The sequence below is a fragment of the Cnephaeus nilssonii genome (assembly GCF_951640355.1).
Source record: "Cnephaeus nilssonii genome assembly, chromosome: 20".
NCBI classification, from domain to species: Eukaryota; Metazoa; Chordata; class Mammalia; order Chiroptera; family Vespertilionidae; genus Cnephaeus; species Cnephaeus nilssonii.
Window position 1 is genome coordinate 43,175,981 of NC_137091.1, and position 24,561 is coordinate 43,200,541.

Consider the following 24,561-nt stretch of genomic DNA (forward strand, 5'->3'; position numbering starts at 1 on the left):
ATAGAATCATCAGTGATGAGAGAGAATCATTGATTGGCTGCTTCCTGCTCACCCCGCACTGGGGACCAAGCCCACAACCAGGGCATGTGTCCTTGGCTGGAACCAAACCCTGGACCCTTCAGTCCGAAGGCGGATGCTCTATCCACTGAGCCAAACCAGCTAGGGCTAAAATTCATTTTTGTTTCCTCATGTATTTTTTAAAGTTTATATATACAGTAAAATTTATTTATTTTTGTTACACAGTTCTATGAGCCATGTGTGTTTTGTTGTTTTTGTTAATCCTCTTTTGAGAATATTTGTTTCCATTGATTTTTAGAGAGAATGAAGGGTGGGAGGGGGGGGGGGAGAGAGAGAAACATCAATGTGAGACACGTTGATTGGTTGCCTCCCGCACTCACCCCAACCGGGGCTGGGGATCGAATCTGCAACCCAAGTACGTGCCCTTAACTGGAAATCGAACCCGAGACCCTTTGGTGCATGGGCCGGCGTTCTAACCGTTGAGCAATGCTGGCCAGAACTGTGTGTGTGTGTGTGTGTGTGTGTGTGTGTGTGGTTTTTATTTTTATTTTTACAGTTTCATGAATATTTACAAAGACATACAAAGTAACCACCACCACAATCAAAATATAGGAAAGTTTCATCACCTCAGAAAACTCCCTTGTGGTGCCTTGTTGTAGTCAGCCCCTTCCCCACCAGCAGTAGCTGATCCATTATTCCTGTACTTCTGCCTTTCCCAGTAATATAATATGCAGGCATACCTCAGAGACTGAGGGCTCAGGGTTCCAGACCACCGGAAAAACTCGAGTATCACAATAAAGTGAACTGTAATCTTTTGCTGGTGGAGGGGAGGGTCTTGCAAGAGTTCTTTATATATTCTAGATACAAGTCCTCTCTTCATATATGACTAACAAAATTTCCTCCCATTTTGTGGATTGTCTTCTTACTTTCTTAATGGTATCCTATGTGAGGTTTTTCTAGTTGGTATTTGTGTGTGTGTGTTTCTTGTTAATCCTCACCCGAGGATATTTTTCCATTAATTTTTTTTCTTTCTTTCTTTTTCTTTTTCTTTTTTTTTAGAGAGAGTGTGTGTGTGTGGGGGGGGGAGTGAGGGGGAGAGACACACAGAAACATCAGTGTGAGAGAAAAACATCAATTGGTTGCCTCCCACATGTGCCTTTGACTGGACTCGAACCCTGGACCCTTCAGTCTATGGGCCGATGCTCTCTCCACTGAGCCAAATTGGCTGGGGCTTCAATGTTATTCTTTGAAGTTTAGTTTTAATTTTAATGAAATACAATTTATCTATTTTCTTTTTTCACATATCCTTCTGGCATCACATCACCTAATCTAAGGTCATACAGATTTATTTTTGTATGTTTTCTTCTACGAATTTTCTAGTTTTAACTTTCACATTTAGGTCTGTGATCCATAGTCAAGTTAACTTTTGTACAAGCTGTGAGGTAGGGGGCTCCATTTCATTCTTGTGTATGTGGAGACCCAAATGTCCCAGTACCATTTGTTATAAAGACTTTTCCATTCCCCTTGAATGATCTAGGCACCCTGGTCAAAAATTAATTGACCATATGTATATTTATTTATTTCTGGACTCTCAGTTCTATTTCATTTATGTGTATGTCTGTTTGTTTTGTTTTGTTGTATTTTGTTTTGTTTTGTTAATCTTCACCCAAGAATATTTTTTCCATTGCTTTTTAGAGAGAGAGGAAGGGAGGAGGTTGAGGGGAAGGCAGGGGGAGGAAACATCGATGTGAGAGCAAGCCGACACTCTAACCACTGGTCAGGGCTGTATGTCTATTTTAATGCCAGTATCACGCGATGTTGATTCCTATAGCTGTGTTAGTAGTAAGTTTTTAAATTGGGACATTTGAATTCCTCAACTTGGTTCTTTTTTATTTTTTAATCCTTATCTGGGGACATGTTTACAGATTCTAGAGAGAGAGGAAGGGAAACATCAATGTGAGAGAGAAATATTGTTTGGTTGCTTCCTGTACACACCTTGACGGGATCAAACCCGCAACCTTTTGGTATATGGGACTACGCTCTGACCAACTGAGCCATCTGGCCAGGGCCAACTTTGTTCTTCTTTCGCAAAATTATTTTGGCTATTCTGGATCTCTTGCATTCCCTTAGGAATATTAGGATGGATTTTGCCATTTCTACAAAGCAGGCAGCTGGAATTTTGATTTAGTTATTTTGTCAGATATACAGATTAATTTGGGGAGTATTGCTTTCTTAACATTAAGTCTTTGATCCATGTACATGAGATATATTTTCGTTTATTTAGGTCATTTCTTTCTTTCAACAATATATTGTAGTTGTTTTTTTTTAATTCAATCTTTATTGTTGAAAGTATTACATATGTTCCTTTTTTTCTTCCATGGACCCCTTCTAGCCCGCCCCTGCCCCCACCCCAGGCCTTCACCACCCTATTGTCCATGGGTTATGCATATATGCATAGTTCTCTTTGGTTGATCACTTCCCACCCCCCTACTCCCACCCCCGCCTTCCCTCTGAGATTCCACAGTCTGTTCTGTGCTTCCGTGTCTCTGGATCTATTTTGTTCATCAGTTTATTTTGTTCATTAGATTCCACATAGGAGTGATATCAGGTGATACTTGTCTTTCTCTGACTGGCTTATTTTGCTTAGCATAATACTCTCCAGGTATATATTGTAGTCTTCAACTTTTGTTTTACACATCTATTGTTAAATCTGTTTCTAAATTTTTTATTTTGGATGTTCCTATGAGTGGAATTCTTAACTTTATTTTTAGAATGTTCAGTACTAATGTATAAAAATACAATTGATTTTTGTATATTTATCCCATATCCTATAAGCCTTGCTAATTAATTTAATAGTTCACGTAATTTTTCTGTGAATTCCTTAGTATTTTCTATATACCAGATTGTGTCATCTGTGAATATTATTGCTTCTTCCTTTCCAATCTGAGGTCTCTTATTTCTCTTCTCCTAACTGCCCTGGCTGGAACCTTCAGTACAATGTCCAGTAGAAGTGGTGAGAGCCGACATCTTTATCTTGTTCCTGATCTTGGGAAAGCAGCTTTCAGTCTTTCACCATTGAGTATGGTGACAGATAGGACTTTTTCATAGATGCCCTTTATCAAGTTGAAGAAGTTTTCATCTATTCCCAGTTTGTTGAGTGTTTTTATCATGAAAAGGTGTAGGATTTTGTTGCATGCTTTTTCTGTGTCTATTGAGATGATCATGTGTTTATTCTTTATTCAATTAATATGGCATACTATATTGATTGGTGTGTTGTTGTTTTTTTCAGCTGTTGAACCAACTTTGCATTCCTGACATAAATCCCACTTAGTCATAGTGAATAATTCTTTCTATATGTTACTGGTTTGGTTTGCTAGCATTTAGTTAAAAGAATATACTTAGCTGTGGCCAGTATTCTCAGTGGTTAGAGCATTGGCCCACCCACCAAAGGGTCTTATGTTTGATTCCCATTCAAGGGCCCATACTTGGGTTGCAGGTTCACTCCCTGACCCTGGTCGGAGCGCATGTGAGGAGACTACCAATTGAAGCATCTCTCACATCTATGTTTCTCTTTCTCTCTCTCCCCCTCCCTTCCTTCATGCCTCCCTCCCTCTCTCCCTTCCACTCACTCCTTTAAAATCAATGGAAAAAAATATCCTCTGATGAGGATTAACAAACAAAAATAATAATATGCTTTAAAATTTTTTTAATTTGATTTTTTTTAAAATTTATCGTTTTGAGAGAAAGAGAAACATCGATTTGTTGTTTCGCTTATTTATGCACTCTGGTCGATTCCTGCATGTACTCTGACCAGGGATTGAACCTGCAACCTGGGCGTATCGAGAAGACATTTTAACCCTCTGAGCTACCTGGCCAGGGCGTGATAATATACTTTTAAGTGAGAAAAGGCAGAATGTTACATTGTGTGGTATGATCACAAGAGAATAAAAGCTTTTTGTTTTTTAATAAAAGGGGGGAAATTCTGGCATTTGATTATCTTTGAGTAGTAGAATTCTGGGTGATAGTGTTTCTTTGTGATAGTTCTCTACGTTTTTATAGTTCTATAATAGACCTTGATAAACAGAAGGAAAAGTTACCTCTGTGGCTGAACAAATGGGAGTGCTGATCCTGGCTGGAGGGGGTGGGGGTAGAAGTTGGTGGAAGGTAGAGGTTGTGATATAGCCTTTCTAAAGGGCTTTTTTTAAAGGGGCATTTTGGCAAAATGTATCAGAACCTGGGACCCTTCAGTCCACAGGCCGGAGCTCTAGCCACTGAACCAAACCAGCCTGGGTTGGAGGTGGTCTCTTGATCATAGGGTTCCTTTGGGAAGCTGCAACTTGTCTATGTCCCAGTTTGCTCATTTAAGAAATACCTTTGAGTTTAGGGCTGGGAACCGGGGAAGTAGTGAGAGAGAGGGTTTAGCTACCCAGGATGGGTGATTTGAAGGGGTTGGTGACAGTATCAGCTAAAATTTGTCCTCTGGCCCAGGAAGGGCTGGTATCTATGTGGGTAGTGAAGACTTTTTTCTATCCCCATACTTTCATATCGGATCCCACATTTCCCATGCCTCCTGCGTGTTAACACAGGCCTTCTCCCTGACATTTGTCTGGGAATAGCATATAGAACCCACCGCCCCTTATGGGTAAGGATAGAATTGCTAGAATGTGACCGGGGCACTGACACATCTGATATTTGCAGGACCTTATTTTTAGGAAGCACAGATATAGTCTTTCCTTTAACTTAAAAAAAAAAGTGTTGTGAAACAATTCCTGCCTGCCAAGGTTCAAAGGTCTTTCCCAACCACCGCCTAACCCCTGGATCGGATTTAACTTTCACGCCTAGATGCCAGCGTTAGCATTGCTGTCGGAATTGACTCCCTGGCAGGAGATGTTTCATTCAGGCAGCCCTTTGCCCGCCCTTCTACCTGTCCTACCCCCTTTCTGTTCCTCCGTGTTCATTTCACTTGTCTTCCCTTCTAGGTTCTGCTTCTCCGAGATGGCTCCTGTGTGTGCAGTGGTTGGAGGGATCTTGGCCCAGGAAATCGTGAAGGTAAACAGTCGCTGTGGAGAGAGGACAGTTCATCCACTGCACACCTTGTAGATGTGCCGAGAGGGCGCCCTGGGCTCCCTGGTTTCTCTGACCCCGCTCGTCCTTGTTTCATGCTCCACCCTCCCCCTTCCTTCCCTTTTCCAGCCCATCGCATTCTCTCCAGCCCATCCAGGTGGGCATTCAGCAAATGACCTCTGAGTGCCGCTCTGTGCTGAGCCCAGAGCTGGACATAGTGCTGCCTCCCCTCCCCAGCTGACCTGATCAGGGAGCTGGTGCTTACGCTGTTCGCCGAGTATTCTGCTTCTCCGGGCTCTAGGAAGTGGGTGCTGTCATGATGCCCTTTTAAGGAAGGACACTACTGAGGCCCTGACGAGGGAGTCCAGTCCGTGCTCTTCTCCTCGACAGGGTTTCTCTGTCCATCACCGTGGCCTCAGAGTTCCTTCTTAACCCCAGAGGAGGACAGTCAGTACCAGAGCCCGTGCAGGAGCCCACGGGCTCTGGAAGGGGTCCTGTGAGGTGTTGGGTAGCGGTCATTGGCACCCTCCGAGGGGAAGTATCTCACCTGGGGTCATGGAACCAGTAGCTAGGTCAGCATTTTACATTTCTTCTGGAAGGACATTTGGGTTGCTAAGGCTATAGCATACCCTCAAAGTTGTACTTCCTCTGGGAACTTTGATCTTTGCCCAAAGACGTTAGAGTGGCCTTTGTCAGGGTCTAGGTGCTCGTGGACTTAGAGTGGTGTTTTGTCCTCTCTGTGGGCCGCGTTGTGCTGGTCCCTGACAGAGGGCAGTGACGGAGAATCAGAAGGTGGGAATGGGAACGTATGTGTTCTTGTGGCCCGTAGTGACAATCCTGACCTATATAATAAAACCCTAATGTGCAAGTCAACCGAACAGCAGAACAACCAGTCACTATGACGGGCACTGACCACCAGGGGGCAGGCGCTCAATGCAGGAGCTACCCCCTGGTGGTCAGTGCGCTCCCACAGGAGGAGCGCCACTCAGCCAGAAGCCAGGCTCAGCGGCGGTGACAGGAGCCTCTCCCGCCTCCGCTGCAGGCGGGCAGTAAGGAGCCAGGGGTCCCAGACTGTGAGAGCGTGCAGGCTGGGCTGAGGGACCCCAGGCCCCAGTGCATGAAATTTAGTGCACCGGGCCTCTAGTAATAGATAATAAGTGCCGTACAGAGACTGTTCTTTACATGGATGAACTAATTTATTCTCCAGCAGCCACAGAGGTAGAAGTGTGGTGGTCCCTGATGTATAAAGCGGGCTGGAGGTGCGGGGAAGAGGGGAGCCAGGATTCGAGCCTAGGCAGTCTGGTTTCTGGCCTGTGTTCTTCACCACTTGGTCGTCATGCCTCAGGCACTGTCCCAGACTGACCCTCAGTCCAGCGGCTCTGCGTCTGCGTGGACCTAGGGCTGCTGCCCTTGCACCCCCAGGCTCACTTCTGTGCATCCCATTGAGAAGCCGCTCCCTGGATTTTTCATATGGGATGGAGATTTGGGGTCAAGGCAGGTGGCCTTGACCCCATTGTTTGCAGCGGCTTCTCTGCATCCCAGTCCTAACCTCTGATGCAGCCCCCTCCTCGCCGCCTGCTGGGGACAGCTGTTGCCAGCATCTTGTTTCTGTTTATCCCAGATAGCCAGAGCACTCTGCATTCTCGGTTGCTGGGCGTGTCTGGAATCTCCTCCTACCCCCATCTGGCTTGGGAAGCGCTTTACCTTTTGCCCCATGTTCACCCCATGCCCTGCTGTCTTGTCCCCGCCACTCCACTCCCCCTGCTTAACACGGGTCAGCCTTCAGTCAGCTGGCGGTAGGGTCCTGCATCGGGGCCAAGACCTCCCCTGCTCTCCTGGGAGGCCATCTGACCGGCAGAGAGTGAGCACTGGGAGGCGGGGACACATGAAGAACCTGTCCCCTTGGAATCATCTTTATTTCCCTCCTTTTTCATTTCAGACCCATGTGTTCTGCCCACGTCCCCCCTTGTCATGCTCCCTTAGGTGGAGTCGTCCTTCCTTCCCCCGTCACAGTGGGCCCCGCGCTCAGTGCTGCAGGTGACAGGGACGGCGCGGCCATCTCACGCTCCAGCTTAGGCCGCTCCAGTTAGAGCTCCTTCCAGGCTCTGGGCCTTCCACCCGGCCGAGTGCTTGGGACCCTCAGCCGTTGTAAGGGGTGCTGGCCCCATTAGTAGTAGCAGCTCCCGCTTACTGAGCATCTGCCTGTGCCAGGCACGTTACAAGACGGATCGCATTTCATTCTCACCAGAGACCCTAGTAGGCCGGCGCCTTTTCATATTCGCGCCAGGAGCAAGCCTGTCAGATCCGAGCCCCCGCCTTAGGATCTAGCACTATACCTGACACAGATTAGGTGCTAAAACAGTTCCTTGGACAAGTGGCTGAATAGCCACTTAAAGTGGGAATAATTGTCCCCATTGACAGATGAGGAAATGGATTGGGATTGGTGTTCAGTTCAAGGAGAAGTTCAGGATGTTTAGAGCAATTTCTAACCTTGTAAATGAGATTGTGCCTTATGAGGGACAGCATGGAGCTCCCTGGAATCTCGAAGCACTGCCTGGAAGCTGGCCTAGGTGATGGCCACTTCAAATGGTAGCCCTGTTTGGGTTCAGAACCTCCTAGAAAAATCACCGGCACGTATGAGCCCAGTCCTGTACACACGTGACTCAGCTTGTGGTTTCAGGTTGTCTAACCCTGTCCTTAAAAGTGCTATGTCCCTCCCTCCCACTCTCTCCAAAAATCGGTGGGAAAAATATCCTCGAGTGAGGATTCAAAAAAAGGGCTATGTCCTTCTGTTAACCCACGAGGCAGTGATCGTGTCTGTGGCTGAAGAGCAGCTCCCAGGCCTGGCCTGTGGCGGGCAGGCGAGGTCTCCGGCAGCCGCAGCGAGGTGTGTTGGCGGGAACCGCTGCCTTTCTCGGGCACAGCCATAATTACCCCTGCGGTTTGCCAGGTGGTGCTCCTTCGTGCCAGGCACTGGTGAAGGTATTTGAGGTACATCATCTCGCTTTCCTTCCTTTAATCTTTATTGTTGGAAGTATTACAGATGTTTCCTTTTTCCCCCCATTGACCCCATCTAGCCCATCCCCGACCCAGGCCTTCACCACACTATTGTCTGTGTCCATATATGCATAAAAGTTCTTTGATTGATCTCATCTCTATTTTTTAAAAAAATGTTTTTATTGATTTTTTTTTTTAGAGAGAGAGGAAGGGAGAGGGGAGACTCATTGATCGATTGCCCCCTACTGGGGATCGAACCTGCAACCCGGGCATGTGCCCTGACCAGGAATCAAACTGGGGACCTCCTGGTGCATGAGTTGACGCTCAGCCACACCGGCAGGGCTCATCTCTCTTAATGCCTGGGCCCTAGGATAATACATCTGTTACATTTGCTCTACGGGGGGGAAGTAAGGCTCAGAGAAGCTAAGTTATCTGTCCAAGGGCACACAGCTGGCAAGGGCTAGCCCAGAGACGTGACCACAAAAATGCTCCCCCCCCAAAAAAAAAAAATGCCTCCATGCTCGAGCTCACTGGAGCACACCCACACCTTTCCCTGCTCCTCCCCGCTGGGCGTCTTCTCTCTGCCTTCTCCTCTCTCTGAGCTCCAAGGGCCCTTCTTTGGCCTCTGAGACTTGTTTCCTGAGCCTGTGCAGCCCAGCTGGCTCGCTTTTTCTACCTCTGTGACTTTCTAAATAAACTTTCGCTTGTATTTTAAAAAAAAAAAAGTTTCCAGACATGGCCAAACGGCCCCTGGGGAGCAACATCGACCTCTATTGAGAAACCACTGCCCACACTGCTGGGGCAGATCTGGTCTGGGGCTTTTTCGCTCCATTTTGTCCCTTTCAAAGCACGTGAGCTGAGCCCTCTTCTTGTTTTCCTCCCCAGGCCCTGTCTCAAAGGGACCCACCTCACAACAACTTCTTCTTTTTTGATGGCATGAAGGGAAATGGGATTGTGGAGTGCCTCGGCCCCAAGTGAACCCACGACATGGCAGCCCTGAAGATGCTGACCCCCAGCGTGCCCGCATGCATGCCCGTGCCCTTCCTCCCCCCAAGGCATCTCCAGGCGAGAGAAGAGTGAAGTCATTGGACCAACGCAGACCCTTTCCTGTGAACAATGAGGTCCTGCAGATGTGCCGCTTGCGAGCACCAGCAGCTGCTGCACAGGAGGGGCGGAGGGACTGGCTGCCTCCCTCCTCACTGCGCAGGACTGTTGGCCAGCTCCGCTGAGCGGGCAGCACCTGCAAGCGCCCTCCGACGCCTCTGTGTCCTGGTGCCGTCCTGGCATCGCCACACCTGGGTACCGTCAGGGATGCCTGCCAGGAACCAGCACGCCTGGTTGCGTAGGAGCCTCTCACCACCTTCTTGGACTTCTCCGCCTGATGTCACACCGAGGGGAGCATGGCCTCGGGGGAGTGAGGCCCAGGCCCGATGAAACACGAGTGGAACCGCAGTTCCAAATGCAGACAGGTGCCCTGAGAGGAAAAACATGGCAGGCGGGATGCATTTCCTCCGGAGTTCGAAATCCTGAAAAACAACAGGTGGCATCTGGTGCGCTGTTCCTGAGTGTTAGTTGAGGATTAGTGAGTTCCAGCCCGGGCTGTGGGACAGAGGAAACGGTACTGGGTCCTCTAGGGCATTCGGGCGAGACCTTGCAAGTTGAATATTAGGACTGAATATTAGGAAAACTGTTTTAAAGGCAGATGCCAGGGCCCCGCCCCCTGGGGATTCTCATCTGTGGGGCCACGCTGGGAGGAGGAGCCTGTCCTGTTCACAGAGCGGTCTCTGCGGGGGCACCGGAGACTGTTGCGTTTAAGGGCTGTGTCGGTCCTTCATTACCCCTGAATGGCAGCTGTTTGTGTTTTTATATTTTCTAGATTCCCGTGGTCCTTTGAAAAGGAATGATAGAAATAAAAGTTATTTGCTTTAGGATCTGCTTGTTTTTCTTCCACATTTGAAACTTCCTCTGACAGGGAGTGATCCCCTCAATTGCCTTTTAAACCTGCTCCTTCCACTGGAAGAAATTCCACTGGACTCTTTAACCTAAGATTTCTCCCCTCCGACTCGGTTCCTGCCACCTTTTTTCTGGGTAACACAGCAAAGTGCATAGAAGCCTCTGGTTCCAGCTGTGTGCTGAGTAATCCAGTTAACTCTTGGCTGGGCTCAGGGACAAGAACTGTAATAGTGGAGAAGGAGTAAAACGTGATGCTGATGCCACCGTTAATGTAGCTCCTCTGTGTGCCAGGCAGGCATTGCGCAGAGTAGACATGGCGATGGCCTCCTTTGGAAACTGACACTTTAGTGATATGCCCCATTCCCACAGTTGGTACAAGTCAAAGCTGTGAGCAGAACACCTAGTCTGAGTGGGTTCCCCCTGATGTAAAACTGTGAGGTTTGGGCCTGGCCAGTTTGAATGGATAAATCGGCTCCTTTCCTTTTTCATTGTTAATCCTCACCCAAGGATATTTTTCCATTGATTTTTAGACAGAGGAGTGGAGAGGGGGAGAGACAGAAACACGTTTCCTGACCAGGGCCGGGGATCGAGCCTGCAACTGGGGTGCCTGCCCTGGTCCAGTATTGAACCCAGGACCCTTCAGTCCATGGGCCGCCGCTCTACCCACTGAGCCAAACCGGCTAGGGCTCCTTTCTATTTTAATCCTGTTGCACTGGTCTCTGGGAGGTAGAGCTCAATCCTGAGCCTTTGCTCCTGCCCTGGGTGAGGCGAAGGCTGCGTTTCTGGAGGGGCCCCATTGTGGGCCCCATTCCTGTCGGGTGCTAAGGTCAGTGGTTTTATTGATGCAGGAATTTCACACCGTTTTAGAAATGTTGAGCTAATTATTTCCTTTACTTTGCAATGTGGGGCCTTGGTCACAAGGGGGAGCAGGCGGGTCTGGATGGATAAAAACAAAATTGTCATTGTAGAATCTTTGAGGCTTTCAAACTTTTCCGCCCTGTACCTCTCGTGGCAGAGATTGAGTCATCCAGAGAGGAGCCCTCGGGAATCAGGGAGGTGGTGCTGGGAGCTGCCAGCCCCGGGCAAGAAATGTCTCTATTCTCGTTTCTTCAAATTTCATATTCGCCCAGAGTACACGTCAGTATTATCACAAATTGGGTTTCCCTGAGTCTCCAGGAAGTGCACAATGATTCTCCCGTGGTTTCTAGTACCTCCGGGACATATGTAGCCACGTGGAAAGAAGGATTTACTCTTGAAAGTGCCATATGGCCCTGACCGGTTTGGCTCAGTGGATAGAGCGTTGGCCTGCGGACTCAAGGGTCCCAGGTTCGATTCTGGTCAAGGGCATGTACTTTGGTTGCGGGCACATACCCAGTGGGGGGTGTGCAAGAGGCAGCTGATCGATGTTTCTCTCTCATCGATGTTTCTAACTCTCCCTCTCCCTTCCTCTCTGTAAAAAATCAATAAAATATATATTTTTTAAAAGTGCCATATGTTGGGGTGCTGGAGCTACCAGATGAAAGGAAATGGGCTGGCCTGGGGGCGGCCAGGTCTCCACTGCATACCCCGCTCTGTTGTCTGCGCAGCTGCCAAACCCTGGTCAGTGCTTACTGTGCTGAAGGCTCAGGCGGAATAGGTGAAAAATTACAGCAGTAAGCTCTGGGTTTCGTCACAGCCCCACGTTCTTGCAGAGCCAGTGTCAGTTTCTTTTGTAAATATGTGCTTATCTACTGGCTATGTCCCATTTGCCCTTTTACAGGTGGCGAAATGGAGGCTTAGGTGGTAGTTTTCAGGTCAAAGAGTTTGATACTAATAATGCTAGTGTGTCACACCACCTCCCTGGTGCTTTCCAAAACACTTGTACGTTAGCTACATTTGAATCCTCATGGCAACCCCGTGGGGGTAGATGCTATTGTGACAAGATTGCAGATGAGGAAACAGCTTCACCCAAACGGCTGACGGGGAAGGCTTTCGTGCGGGACATTTAGGAAACATTCACGTAGTGGCCCCGCTTAAGACCTCGGTGAGGACGAGGAGACCAAGGTCCTGAGACCTGGCGGTCACCACTGAGAACCTCTGGGCAGCCCCAGGTGCGAGGGGAGGACCTTCAGCTGGGTCCAGAAGGGCAGGTGGGTTTTGTTTGTACAAAAACTGCCAAGCAATATACCAGCGTAAGCCCGTCTGCCGGGTGGCTCAGTGGTTGAGCATTGGTCTGAACCAGGAGGTCACGGTTCCATTCCCCGTCAGGACACATGCCTGGGTTTCGGGCTCGATCCCTAGTGAGGGGCCTGCAGAAGGCAACCAGTTGATAATTCTCTCTCATCATTTCTATCCCTTCCTCTCTGAAATCAATAAAAATAAATACAGAGTCAGCGTAAGAATAAAAAGATTCCTCCCCACTGCGTCACAGCCTGTCAGCTCAGTGTTGGCCATGTAGCAGGAGCAGCTGACTTCACAGCTAAACTCAGGATTTCGGAGAGAAACGTGAGCTGCTTTTTGTGTAGGTTGGGGATGTCACCTTTCATACCTAGCTCCCAGAGGTCACGCCTCACAGCCATTGAGAGAATCCTTACAGGCAGGCTGTCAGGTTCAAGTCCAGACTCTACCACTTAGCTGTGTGACCTTGGCAAGTGACCTTTTACCTTTTTGTACCTCAGTTGCCCCATCTATAAAATGGGGTAATAGTATATTCCTCTGATACTTGGAAATTAAATGAATGACTATGTTCTCTGAGTAGAACTTGCTCTATGTTACCTGCTATTATGCATATTTATAAATAACTTTTCTGCAACTTGCTTTTTCTCATTGCCTTGGAGATCCTTGTCAGTGCATCAGGCATCAAATTCCAAAACCACAGATGAACCATAAGCTATTTAATCAGGCTGCTGTTGAGTGACATTGAGCCTGTTTTCATTGTACACACTTGGGAAAGACTCCCCAAAGCCAGATGCTCAGGTTACAGAGTATATAAATGCATTCGAGATGGTGATTCTTTCCAAAAGGCTGTAGGCTGGTAGCATTGTACAGCTCATTTGTTGTTTGCATGGATAGTACATGCGTGTAGTACAGGATTGAAAGTTTTACAAAGACACACGGTCATGTTTTTTTACGGAAGAAAAAAACGGAACCATGAAAAGTAAATCTCCAGAAGCAACCACTGCAGGAGGGAGCATTTGGAGGTGGCTCGGGATCGGCTTGCTGGAGGTTGCAGTGGGCAGGGGGCAGGGGTTTAGCTGAGGGCCTCGCTGCCAGGTCCTCTGAGCCTCAGCTCTGCCAAGTTGCAGGACTGGTCTGCACCTTGGTTCCAAGGCAGAAAGCCGCACAGCCTGGAGCAACCCATCCCTTCGGACTTGGCTGACAAAATATGGCCTCTGCCCTTGACTGCCCCTGGGTGTCTGCTCTTTCCATCCATCAATCCCCACTTCCCCTCCTAGATATGACAGATTTGGTTCTATTCAAAAGAAGATACCTAAGTTCTCTTTCTTGTGTGGTGGGGTAAGTTTATAACCCCCTTGTGAGTAACTAAATTCGAGACAATACAAAGCGAAAAACAAACCCAAAGAGCAACTGTTCGATGGTTCTGAAGAGTGAACAAAGGCAGGTGGGTTTGAGATGGGAATTGAAAGTTGCAAGAAGGCCACAAGGTAAGTTTTCTGGTGTGTGTGTGTGTGTGTGTGTGCGTGCGTGTTTGTGTGTGTGTGTGTGTGTGTGTGTGTGTGTGTGTGTTTCCCACCCTGTTAACCTGAGGCACTGCCCTGCGCCAGGCAGCTAGGACTCTGGTAGGAAGCCAGCTGTCTTACTGACCTGAAGAACCAGAAGAGAGAGTCAGAGTCACCAGAGCTACTGGAGAGGCAAAGGCCACGGAAGGAAAAACCCAAGTTGCGTGTGTAAATTCAGCCCAAGACTCCTGCTGACGCCTGGACTGTGAGGCATGGGGCAGACACAGGAGGGCTGACGTGAGCTGGCTGCGAGCTGTCGCCACTGCCACAGCTTCATTGTAGCAAACACACGTGTCCCCTGAAGCAAAAACAGCCACATCCTTTGGAGGCTTTAACAAAATCCAGAATGTCTACAACATCACCACCCAGGACACAATCCAAAATGACCTAATATACATGAGATCAGGAACTGTGATTCAAATGGTCCAGCTCTCTCATCAGAAACGGAGACAGTGAAACAGCATCTTTTAAATGTATATGTTTTATTTATTTTTAATTCTCACTTGAGGATATTTTTTCATTGATTTTAGAGAGAGGAAGAGAAAGAAAGATGGATGTGAGAAAGAAACATTGATCAGTTGCCTTCTGAACAAGCCCCAAACAGGGATAAAACCCAAAACCTGGGTATATGTCCTGACCGGAAATCAAACCTGCCACCTTTTGGTGCACAGGACGAGGCTCCAACCAACTGAACCACACTGGCCAGTGCTATTTATTGTATTGATTGGTTTTGAGAGAAGGGGGAGAGAGACACGTTGATTTGTTGTTCCACTTATTTATGCATTCATTGGTTAATTTTTTTTAAATATATTTTTATTGATTTTTTACAGAGAGGAAGGGAGAGGGATAGAGAGTTTGAAACATCGATGCGAGAGAAACATCGATCAGCTGCCTCCTGCTCACGCCCTACTGGGGATGTGCCCGCAACAAAGGTACATGCCCTTGACCGGAATCAAACTTGGGACCCTTGAGTCCGAAGGCCGGAGCTCTATCCACTGAGCAAACCAGTTAGGGCCATTGGTTGATTCTTGATTGTGCTTTGACCAGGGATCAAACCCACAACCTTGGCATAGCAAGATGATGTTCCGTCCAACTGAGCTGCCTGGCCATGGTCCAAAACAAAATTTTAAAAATGCTGCAAGGCCCTAGCTAGTGGCTCAGTGGATAGAGGGTCGGCCTGTGGACTGAAGGGTCCCAGGTTCAATTCCGGTCAAGGGCACATGCCTGGGTTTGTGGGTTTGATCCCCAGTAGGGGGCGTGCAGGAGGCAGCCAATCAATGATTCTCATCATTGATGTTTCTCTTTCCCTCTCCCTTCCTCTCTGAAACCAATACAAATATTTAAAAAAAAAATCTGAAAGGAAACAGTCAATTGTAGAAGTCTATAACCAGTGAAAATAGGTATTTTCAGATAAAACTAAGAGACTATGTCACCAGCAGAAATACATTTTAAGAAATGCTTATTTTGCCTGGCCACATGGCTCAGTGGTTGAGCATTGACCTATGAACCAGGAGGTCACGGTTTGAGCTCGGTCAGGGCACATGCCCAGGTTGCAGGCTTGATCCCCAGCGTGGGGCTTGCAGGAGGCAGCTAATCAGCCATTGTCTCTCATCACTGATGTGTCAGCCAGTCCTGCATGGAGAGGACCCAGAAGAGCACGGGGCCAGAGCCGTTGTCCAGAAGATAACCACAGGTCGCCTTCTGATACTACGTCCACACCAGCTCTTGGTGCCAGGCCGTGCCGGGCCTTAGGCGGCGGTATCAGTGAAGTCTCACCTAGTGCCTTCATGGGAGCAGGGGCAGGCGTCTCATTACTGACAAGTTCCCCAGGACCCCTCACGGTGGTGCTGCTGAATTCACTCAGTAAATACGGAGCCCCCATCACCTACTTTATCCAGGGGGAGAATACTGAGGAAGCACCCCAACCCACACCTCACGGGACTTTGCTTCGAGTGGGAGCGGAACAGGTGGGGACTGAGCCGCCCGGCTCCTTGAGGAGCAGCTGCGGACGGGTGCGCCCGTGGGCCCCGGCGGGTCCCAGCGGCTCTGCCCCGGTCACAGGCGGGGAAGGAGAGCAGAGAGAGGATCCACTGTTCCAATCTGATTTTATTGAAAAGGAAACATACAAAAATCATGTACAAAAAAAATTAACCAAACATGTACAGAAAATTCATTCCGGTATCTACAGCAGTGCATGTACAGTAATTTACAGGCTGGGCCGTCCCTCCCCACTCCCAGACTCCTCCCTCTTCTGAGATTCCCCCTCCCTGACTCCCCTCTTCCCCCCAGCGCTTCGCCCTGGGGACTAAGGCTGGGGCGGTTTCCGCCAAAATATCCCACCCCCCAAATGAATGCCAGTGGTCACACGTGCGCTCTCTAAACCTATGCAATGGATTGATGGGGGAGGGGGGTGGTCATGGGCAGAGCACAGGATTCACAGTCTGGGCCCTCCTGGCCACCCCCAGATGAAGGTGAGGCAGGCATGCCCACCACCCGCCGCTGGCTCAGGGAAGATGGCTGGGCGCTGGGCTGGGGCAGCCGTCAGACGCACCCCATTCTCTGGCTCCAGGAGGCTAGTGGTCACGTTTGGCTCATTTGTTCTTCACGGGCCCCCTCCCCAAGAGGAGGGGGGGAAGCACCAGGGGCCTGAGGCCAGGCCCAAAGTGAAGGAGCACTGGGAGGGACCCCCCAGTGTCACCCCTGCAGCTGGAACGGGCAGCCAGCACCAGCAGCCTTTCCTGAGATGGTGGTGGGCGGCAGAGGCGGGCGGCGCGGTCCCCACCCCCTCGGTCACCGCCGCCTTCAGACGCTGAGTCCATCAGCCCTCTCTCCCCCTGGCTTCTCAGCCAGGGACCCAGGAGTCCACATCTCCGACAGTGCCCCCCAGGCGGGGCCGGGGCTGGGGCTGGAGTGGCTCGTAGTCCAGTATGCTACATGGTGCAGAAAACGTCCCCTGTGCTGGCCAGGGCGTCAGGATGTGGGAGGGTCCTGCCCCCCAAGTCCCCGACGTCTACCAGGCAGGTGCAGGCACCTAATTGGGCTCCATCTCTGGGGCTCCGCGGCCCCTGGGCAAGGGCAGCAGTCCCAGGATGAGATTGTACAGGACCCTCCACGGCGAGGGGCGGTGTCGCTGCTGCGCCTCTTGCCTCTGGGGAGAGAGGGAGAAGAGGGAGTCAGGAGGTGGTCAGGTCCAAGGGCAGGGAGGGGCAGCACGGGGCTCTGAGAGTGAGCTGCATCCTCACACAACCCTGCGAAGCAGCTGCTGTTACTGTCAGCCGGGCCCACATCCCAGTTCCTGCCCATCTGGGCCAATGTCGTCACCTCGCGGAAGGACAGCAAGTGTTGGGTGCATATTAGCTGGGATCTGGTCCCCGACTGCCGGGTGAGAAAGTCACCCAACCAAAGTCCCATGGGGCCGAGGGGTGGGGCTGGATTGCAGCCCATCCTGCCCTCCCCTCAGAGGCTGGCGAGCTGGAGAGAAGGGAGTAGGGCGCCCACAGTCAGCGATTCTAGAACAATCTGTGGACGGAGGAGAACTGGGAAGAGTTCACCACCTGCGCTGAGGCTGTAGGAAGTATGTCCAGGCGAAGCTGACCCCTGCCCTCTCTCTAGAGAGAGCATGAGGACTTGGGGTGCCTCTAGGACCCTCTCAGCTCCAGTGTTAGGAAAGAAGGAAGCTAGACACAAGACTCGCCCCAGTAAAAATGAAAGGGAAGTTACAGCACTCGCCCACCCCCATCCTGGGAAGGAGAAACCCATCTCAGAGATGAGAACAAGGCCAGATAAACCATCCTAATGATGGTCCTAACGGGTGCCCGGGGTAGGGTACCTGGTACCAGACCTGCCTCCTTATCACTTCCCACCGACTCGTGTAGGCAGGATGTAGCAAAGGGAACCCCTCGGATTGGCACAAGTTAAAAGGCCTGCCCCCATTACACAGCCCCCAGGCGCTCCAAGCCACAGCCACCCTGGTGAGCAAGCAAGCAGCCATGTACTAAGGCTGAGGGTGGGCAGACCACCAAGGCGTGTCCGTGGAGACACAGGAGGGCGCCATTTGGAGGAGCCAAAAACAAAGCCAACAATCAAATTTGAAACATTTAAAAAAAATTCCTAAAGATCCAACAATGGGTAAATGAACACGGACACTAGATGTTGATCCAGGGAAAATGAGGGACTCAGAGCTCTCCTGCCCATATGGAGGAAGCTCAAGTATAAATGGAGAGGGGACAAGGTTTGGAGAGAAACACACACTATATCTACAGGGCGTCCCCCCCAAAATGTATACACACACTTTGGATAATTACAAAGGAAGTGTTTATTAAAATACATTTCACTTTCAAAATTGAACTATCAGCTGTTAAAGTGTGTATACATTTTTGGGGGACACCCGTATATTATGCCAAAAACGCCCCACGGCCCTAAGCATGGTTTTTGTGGCCTGGTAAATATGGGGTAAAAGAATCAACACCTGCAGAGGAATGGGACCCCCGATTGTAAGTTTTCCTTGGGAACCGAGGTGGGGGGGGGGGAACGGGTCACGGAGGGAACAAGGGGCTTCACAACCTCCGGGTTTTGTTTTTCTTTGAATAAGCTAGCGGTGCGGGTGTCATGCCCGGGCTGGACAGAGCCGTGTGGACGCCCTGGTGTTGGTGATCTCTCTTCTCTGCTGCAGGCTCCCAATATTTTGTTTTAAGCAGAGGCGGGGCTGCTGGCTCGGGGGCGGGGCCTCCAGCGGGGAGGGCCCTAGGCCCCGCCCCCGAGCGGCCGGGGAGCGGTGTGCGCGCCGCCTGCCGCGCGGCGGGTGGGAGGGGCGGGCGCGGCCGCGCCGCCGCTGCTGACTCACCGGCTATAAATAGCCCGGGATATATGAGCCGCTCGGGCGAGCACCGCCCTCAGTCCCCCGGCCGCGGCCCGGGCGCGCCGCAGCGCTCCTGCCGCCCCGGCCCGGGCTGTGCCAGCCGCCGCGCGGGCGCTCGGCAGCTCCGCGGCCACGCCGCCCCTCCCACTGGCCTGTCCCCGGCGCGACCCCGCCGCGCAGGGCAACAGCTGCCGCACATCTGGCGGGGCCGCCCGCAGCCCCTCCCGGCGGGAAGTCCCACCTGCCGTCTACCCCTCCCCCAGCACTCACCCGCCGCTCGTACAGCGCGTCGAGGTCGTCCGCCATTCGCCGCAGCTGTGCCCCGATCTCTCGGGCCCATTGCTCCTCCTCCCCCCGGATTCCCGGGGCTGCCTGGGTGGGGCCGCCCGCCAGGGCCCCCGGGGCGCTGGGCACCGGCGATTCCAGGTGCTGCTCCGCGGGCGAGAGTGAGGGCTGAGGACCTGGGAAAAGCCGAGGGGGATGGTCAACACCCATGACCTCCATGGGCCCCGAAGTGCACCCGAGGGACTGGCTAGCCAGGGCCTGCGTCGCCCTTTCCCAAGCGCCCGATTTCTCTTCTGCCCCCCGCCTCGTCTCTAGCGATTCCATTTTCCCCTCTTGGAGCCCGATGTGTCTCCCCAGGCGCCATAAAGCCAGAAGAGGTCCTGGGCGGCCTCTCTGCAGCCGCCTGTCCAGCCCCCGTTGGTCTGGAGGACCTTCCTCTTATCCCAACTGAGCACCCCTGTTCCAAAACAGGGCCAGGTGCGGCCCGCTCCATTTCACAGATGGAGTAACTGAGGCCCGTTCTGAGAAGCGGCCCAAGGTCACACGGGGATACAGCCACTGACTACACCCAGAGTCACAAGCCTCAGGTCTCCTGCCCTCTGGCGTCCAACCACAGGGAGGCCACACCCCCGGAAGTGGCAGGGGCCTGACCAGAGGCCGGGCGGGCTGCTGGGCGCCCCCGCCGGGGGCTGGGGATGCAGGGGATGCAGGAGATGCCTTCCTGCCCCACCCCCTCCTCTGACCTCTCTTCCTCCTGTCACCACCCCAGGTCCTGGCCTGCGGGGATCCCTGAGCCACATATCAGGGCCTCAGTTTCCACACCTGAGACTCGAGTCTTGAAATCGAGTCCCATCTTGCCTCCCTGCCAGGGAACTGAGTTGGAGAAGTTCCTCTCTCCCTGGGGACGGGGTGGGGCTGGAGGGAAACCGGGACAGTCTTCCCCGGCCACTGAGTGCCGGGGGCACGGGGCTGCCGGGCACCACAGGGTTAAAGGCCCATCAGGCAGGAGACCTTTAACCCTTCCCTCCCCAAGACGCACCCCTCCACACACAGACACACTTTCCCAACACAATGGCCCCTCCCCCCTCCTTCCTCCTGGACCGCAGAGGGCGGGCCGTGGCCCAAAAGACCCAGATCGTGGCCAAAGGCCACCCCAGACCCCTCCCCAAAGTCCTGAAGCGCCCATCCTCCCTCTCCGCCCACACCCTCTCTCACTCCCCCTCAGGGGCCCGAGGGCACCCAGACAGGAGAGAGGGGCTGGGAAACAGCTGTTGCCCCCGGCCCGGAAAAGGCCACGGGCTGCAACTCAGGGACTGCAGTCGGATTCCAGGAGGGACTTCCCACTCGGCCTCCCCCACCCCCAGCCTCCTACTCCGTCTTCCTGCTTCTTGCAACACAAAGACCACACTGGCCACACCCTCCCTGTGGCCCGGCCAGCGCGCCACCTCCCCCCACCCGCTCCCACTTGGCCAGTTCCTCAGTGTCTCTCTCCCAGCTCTCCACATCCCGGTGCGGGGTGGGCACTCACCGTTGGGGTGCGGGCCTCGGGGGCGGCTGCGGGGACCCCCAGGCCAGCGGGGGGCCCCTAGGGCGGCAGTGACAGCGGGCAGGGCGGCGGGGGCGCAGAGGTAGGCAGCTGGCAGCAGGGCAGGGGTGGCAGGGGCAGGAGGCAAGCCAGGCTCACAGAGGCCGCAGGACACAGCTGAGGGCACCAGGCGGCTGAGTGGGAAGGGACGAGGGCCGTCACGGGCCAGGCCCTCTACGGGCTCCGGGGAGCTGCCCTCCTGGCGTGCTCGGGCCATGGTGCTCCCTGGGGCCTGCAGGACAGGAAGAGAAGGGCGCCGTCAGCCGGCAAGTGCAGGGGTCACCAGGGCCCCCCAATACACACCCCCTACAGGGTCCACAGGCACCTCCACTCCTGCACACGACGACGAGTACACACAGGGCAGGGGCGGCACCCACCACGCACACTGGGCCCAGATGGAGGTATGTGTGATGGTCACACAAGACACACACCCACCTAGGGACCCAGGGCTCCGCAGGGGCAGCCTCCCAAACACATGCTGGTGGGCACACAGGAGGGACAGGGGGGCACAGGCTGGCTCTCACAGCAAGTTCAAGAGCTCACACAGGACCCAGATGCTGGGTGTGTGAGTGTGAGGGTTGATGGCCCCACAACACAAACTCACCCAACAGGACAGGGGCTGGGGGGGGGGGTCACTTTTGGGACACAGTATGGGCACGCACGGAGGGCAGCCAGGCATTGGGATGGCTCCCCCAACACACACACACACACACACACACACACACACACACACACACATGCACACACAAGGGCTCAGGCGGGACTGGCCAGCCCGACCTCCCACCTCATCTCCCATTTGCACAGAAACATTGAGATGGTCCCAGTGTCGGACATTGCTACTCAGTACACAGGACACACACACACACACACACACACACACACACACACACAGGAACACTGACCAAATGTGAACACACAGACCGTCAGAAGAGCTATACAAACAATGCATGCTGCCTGGCACAACCCATCCCCCCCCCCCCCCCCGCACAAACAGTCAGAACCTCACACACTGACCCACTGTGGATATGCCCATGCACGCGCACACACACACACACACACACTGACACGCACACAATCAGCCAATACAAGCACAGGCAGAAACACACACTCCTCAAACACATATACACCCAAGAGGTAAGGCATGCACACCTCAGGACTCACACACATATCAACACAAAACGGACTCACACAGACCAACACCACGGAAACATGCCTACTTGCCACCAACTCTTGGACCCCAGGACACATGTAAATCAGGCACACACAGACACATGTCAGCAGACCCAGACGCATCACCACACATTCCAGTAACGACACACAGACACCACAGCAGAAAACATCAACCCACTCTCCATCCCTAACCTCAAAACACCGTCACCAACTGTCAGTCCCGGACACACACCACACACACCAGCCAACTCTAATCCCACAGCCCTGGCAGCACGCACACCTCTAGCTCCCACAGAAAACACTGGTCTCACGTGACCGACATAAACACTACACACACGCAGCCCACATGACACACATGAGCCAGCCGATCGCGGAGACAAACCCCTCAGACCCAACACACACACACACACACACACACACACACACACACACACACACGGGCTCAGACAAGCCCCATGCGAGAGGCTGCCAGCAACACCCACTGACTGCACTGCACAGACCCCACAGAGACGCGGTCCTCAATTCCCAGACACCGATGCCAGACATACAAGCCAAACAGAGACCGAGACAACCCCCCGCCACACACACACACACACACACACACACACACACACACACACGCCATGCAGAACTCACAGACACCTGGCATCACATTCAGCAGGCGCTCATCACCAACGCTTAGCTGAGACACATGCCCTGGAGATAGACACAGTCACAGACAGTCCACACAGGCAAGACACATGAGCACACACAAACAACACATCGGGCAGGAGACACACAGAAGCACACACACACAGCTCACTCCAACAACACACAGCAGCCTAGCACGCCCAACAACACGGACGCAGAGAATCCCCCCCACACAGCATCCACAGACAACTCTCACAGAGAACACACACACGTACCCCACATCAACAGAGCCCACCCCTCAGGCAGGGCAGACACAGCAGCACTCCACACAAACACACACGGGGACTCACGCACACGCCCCGAGAGGCCACAGCCCCAACATTCCCCCGGACGGACACCACCACTCCCTGCGGACCCCGGCACAAACTCGGAGCCAGACACACGCACACACCCAGGCGAGACACCTGCAGATCCACAACCCCGCACACGCGCGCTCCCACGGCGGGACCAGACGCCCCCCTGCGCTGTCACAGCCCCCCAACCCCGCCGCCGCCACGTGCGCCCGCCCCGCCCGCCAGGCGAGCGCGGGGCCAATAACCGGCTGTTGCTGGGGCGCAGCCCCCGCCCGCAGGAGCCGCAGACTCCGCGGCCGCAAGCCGCCCCCTGTCGCCGCCCCCAGCGGGTGCGCGCCCGGGGTGTGGCCGCCCCTCCATTCCGTACCCCTACCTCCACCCCTCCCGGACTGCGGACTGCGGGGGACGGGGCAGTCGGGGTCGACTCACTTCCCCGGGGCCGCACTGACCGCCAGGGGGCGCTGTCGAGCCCGCACCCCATTGTTTGTAAACAAACCCGCCAGACCGCTTAGGCACCTGCGCTCCTGGACCTCAGTGCCTCCAGCCCAGCGACCCCAGCCCAGCCCAGCCCAGCCCAGCCCAGCCCAGAGTCCCTCCTGGGGGCAGAGGGTGGGGAGAGAGGGAGGCATGCGGTGGGGCTGCAGTGCGCCCCCAGTGCCCTCCGCGTGCACTCCCGCCACCTCCTCCAGGGAGCCCACCCGGCCTGGCCAATCGCGGCCCGCGGGACTCGAGGTGAGCACACTCACCCCGGGGGCATGAACACGCCAGAGGGGGCGGCGATGGGGGCGGGCGGCTTCCTTCGGGAGGGCGCGCCCGCGAAGCGCCGCTCCCTGCGGCGACTGCTGCTGCTGCTCTAACTGCAGTGGCTGCTGCTGTCGCTGTCGCCGCCGCTGCTCGAGCCGCAGGCGCGTCCACGTCGTGGCCGCCGCTGCCGATTCTGTCCCTGCGGCCGCCAGGCGCCCGCTCGCATGTGGCTCGCGCCGCGTCTCAGGCTGCCCGGCGGATCCTGGGCCGCTCGGCTGCTCCCCGCCCCGCCCCGCCCCGCCCCGCCCCCGCCCGGCGGGTCCCACGCTCCGCCCCCGCGTGACGCCACGGCCCCGCCCGCCCGCCGTGGACAAGTCGGGACTTGCTGGCGCGGGCCGCGCCCCCTAACTCGGCGCGGGGGGTTTCCCTGCAGCGGGGGTGGGGCGGGGCCTGGCCCAGGGCGACCGCGGGACAGCCGGACACAGACACTGACACACTGACACACTGACTGGGACCCACAGACACACACCCCGGAACCGCGCTCCCGGGTACACAAAGTCACGTGCTGGCAGGGCCGCGGGGAGCAGCCGCGCGGCCGCGGACTCACACGGGCGCACCTCGGACAGGGGCTCGGAGACACAGTGCCAGCTCCCCTGGGCACGTCCTCACCCACACACCCCTGGGCACCCGGACGCAGGCGGGCTCTCTGACACGGGTGCCTGCGGGACGGGCAGACGGACCCGGCGAGAACGACACACACAGGTGCACAGACACCCACACTGAGGAGCGCATCCAGACCCACTCACGGACCGAGTTCACATTCGTGACATTCCCCCTGAGCAGGCCCGCGAGTGCGCGCGCACCCACGCGCACTCACAGCTGTCATGGATACCTGGACATACCGCTTGAACTAGATGACACTCTCCCGGGGACACACACGAACACAGCCACGCCAGCTCACAGCTGACACAGTAACACTGGCAAAAATGGACCCTCACGGCCCTGGCTGGTTTGGCTCCGTGGATAGAGCTTGGGCCTGCGGGATCTGGTTCCATTCTGGCCGAGGGCACGTGCCCGGGTTGCGGCCTCGATCCCCAGTGTGGAGTGTGCAGGAGGCAGCCCAGCAATGATTCTCTCTCATCATGGATGTTACTATCTCTCTCTCTCCCTCTCCCTTCCTCTCTG

The 24,561-nt window shown here is 53.8% G+C and overlaps 2 protein-coding genes across 2 annotated transcripts in view; one reads left to right on the forward strand and one right to left on the reverse strand.

The window, feature by feature from the left end:
• Positions 1–10,010, forward strand: part of SAE1 (SUMO1 activating enzyme subunit 1) — a 69,036-nt gene extending 59,026 nt beyond the window's left edge. The window contains exons 8-9 of the mRNA XM_079799792.1: positions 4,998–5,067; positions 8,965–10,010. Coding sequence (XP_079655918.1) covers positions 4,998–5,067; positions 8,965–9,057 — 163 coding nt within the window. The 3' untranslated portion in view covers positions 9,058–10,010. The remainder of the gene's footprint in view (positions 1–4,997; positions 5,068–8,964) is intronic.
• Positions 10,011–15,839: 5,829 nt separating this feature from the next.
• BBC3 (BCL2 binding component 3) lies at positions 15,840–23,636 on the reverse strand. Its single transcript, XM_079799336.1, has 4 exons — positions 23,379–23,636; positions 20,423–20,711; positions 18,880–19,070; positions 15,840–16,899 (listed from the first exon to the last, which is right to left on the reverse strand). The coding sequence occupies exons 2-4, from the start codon at positions 20,694–20,696 to the stop codon at positions 16,783–16,785; spliced, it is 582 nt and encodes a 193-aa protein (XP_079655462.1). The 5' UTR covers positions 20,697–20,711; positions 23,379–23,636; the 3' UTR covers positions 15,840–16,782.
• Between the last annotated feature and the right edge of the window lie 925 nt (positions 23,637–24,561).

Coding starts and splice junctions, on each gene's coding strand:
- BBC3 (XM_079799336.1), bottom strand. CDS start 20,696: ATGGCCCGAGCACGCCAGGAGGGCAGCTCCCCGGAGCCCGTAGAGGGC. Junction 19,071..20,422: donor CCGAGGCCCGCACCCCAACG/GTGAGTGCCCAC, acceptor GGCTTTTCCCAG/GTCCTCAGCCCTCACTCTCG. Junction 16,900..18,879: donor ACGCGCTGTACGAGCGGCGG/GTGAGTGCTGGG, acceptor CTCTCTCCCCAG/AGGCAAGAGGCGCAGCAGCG.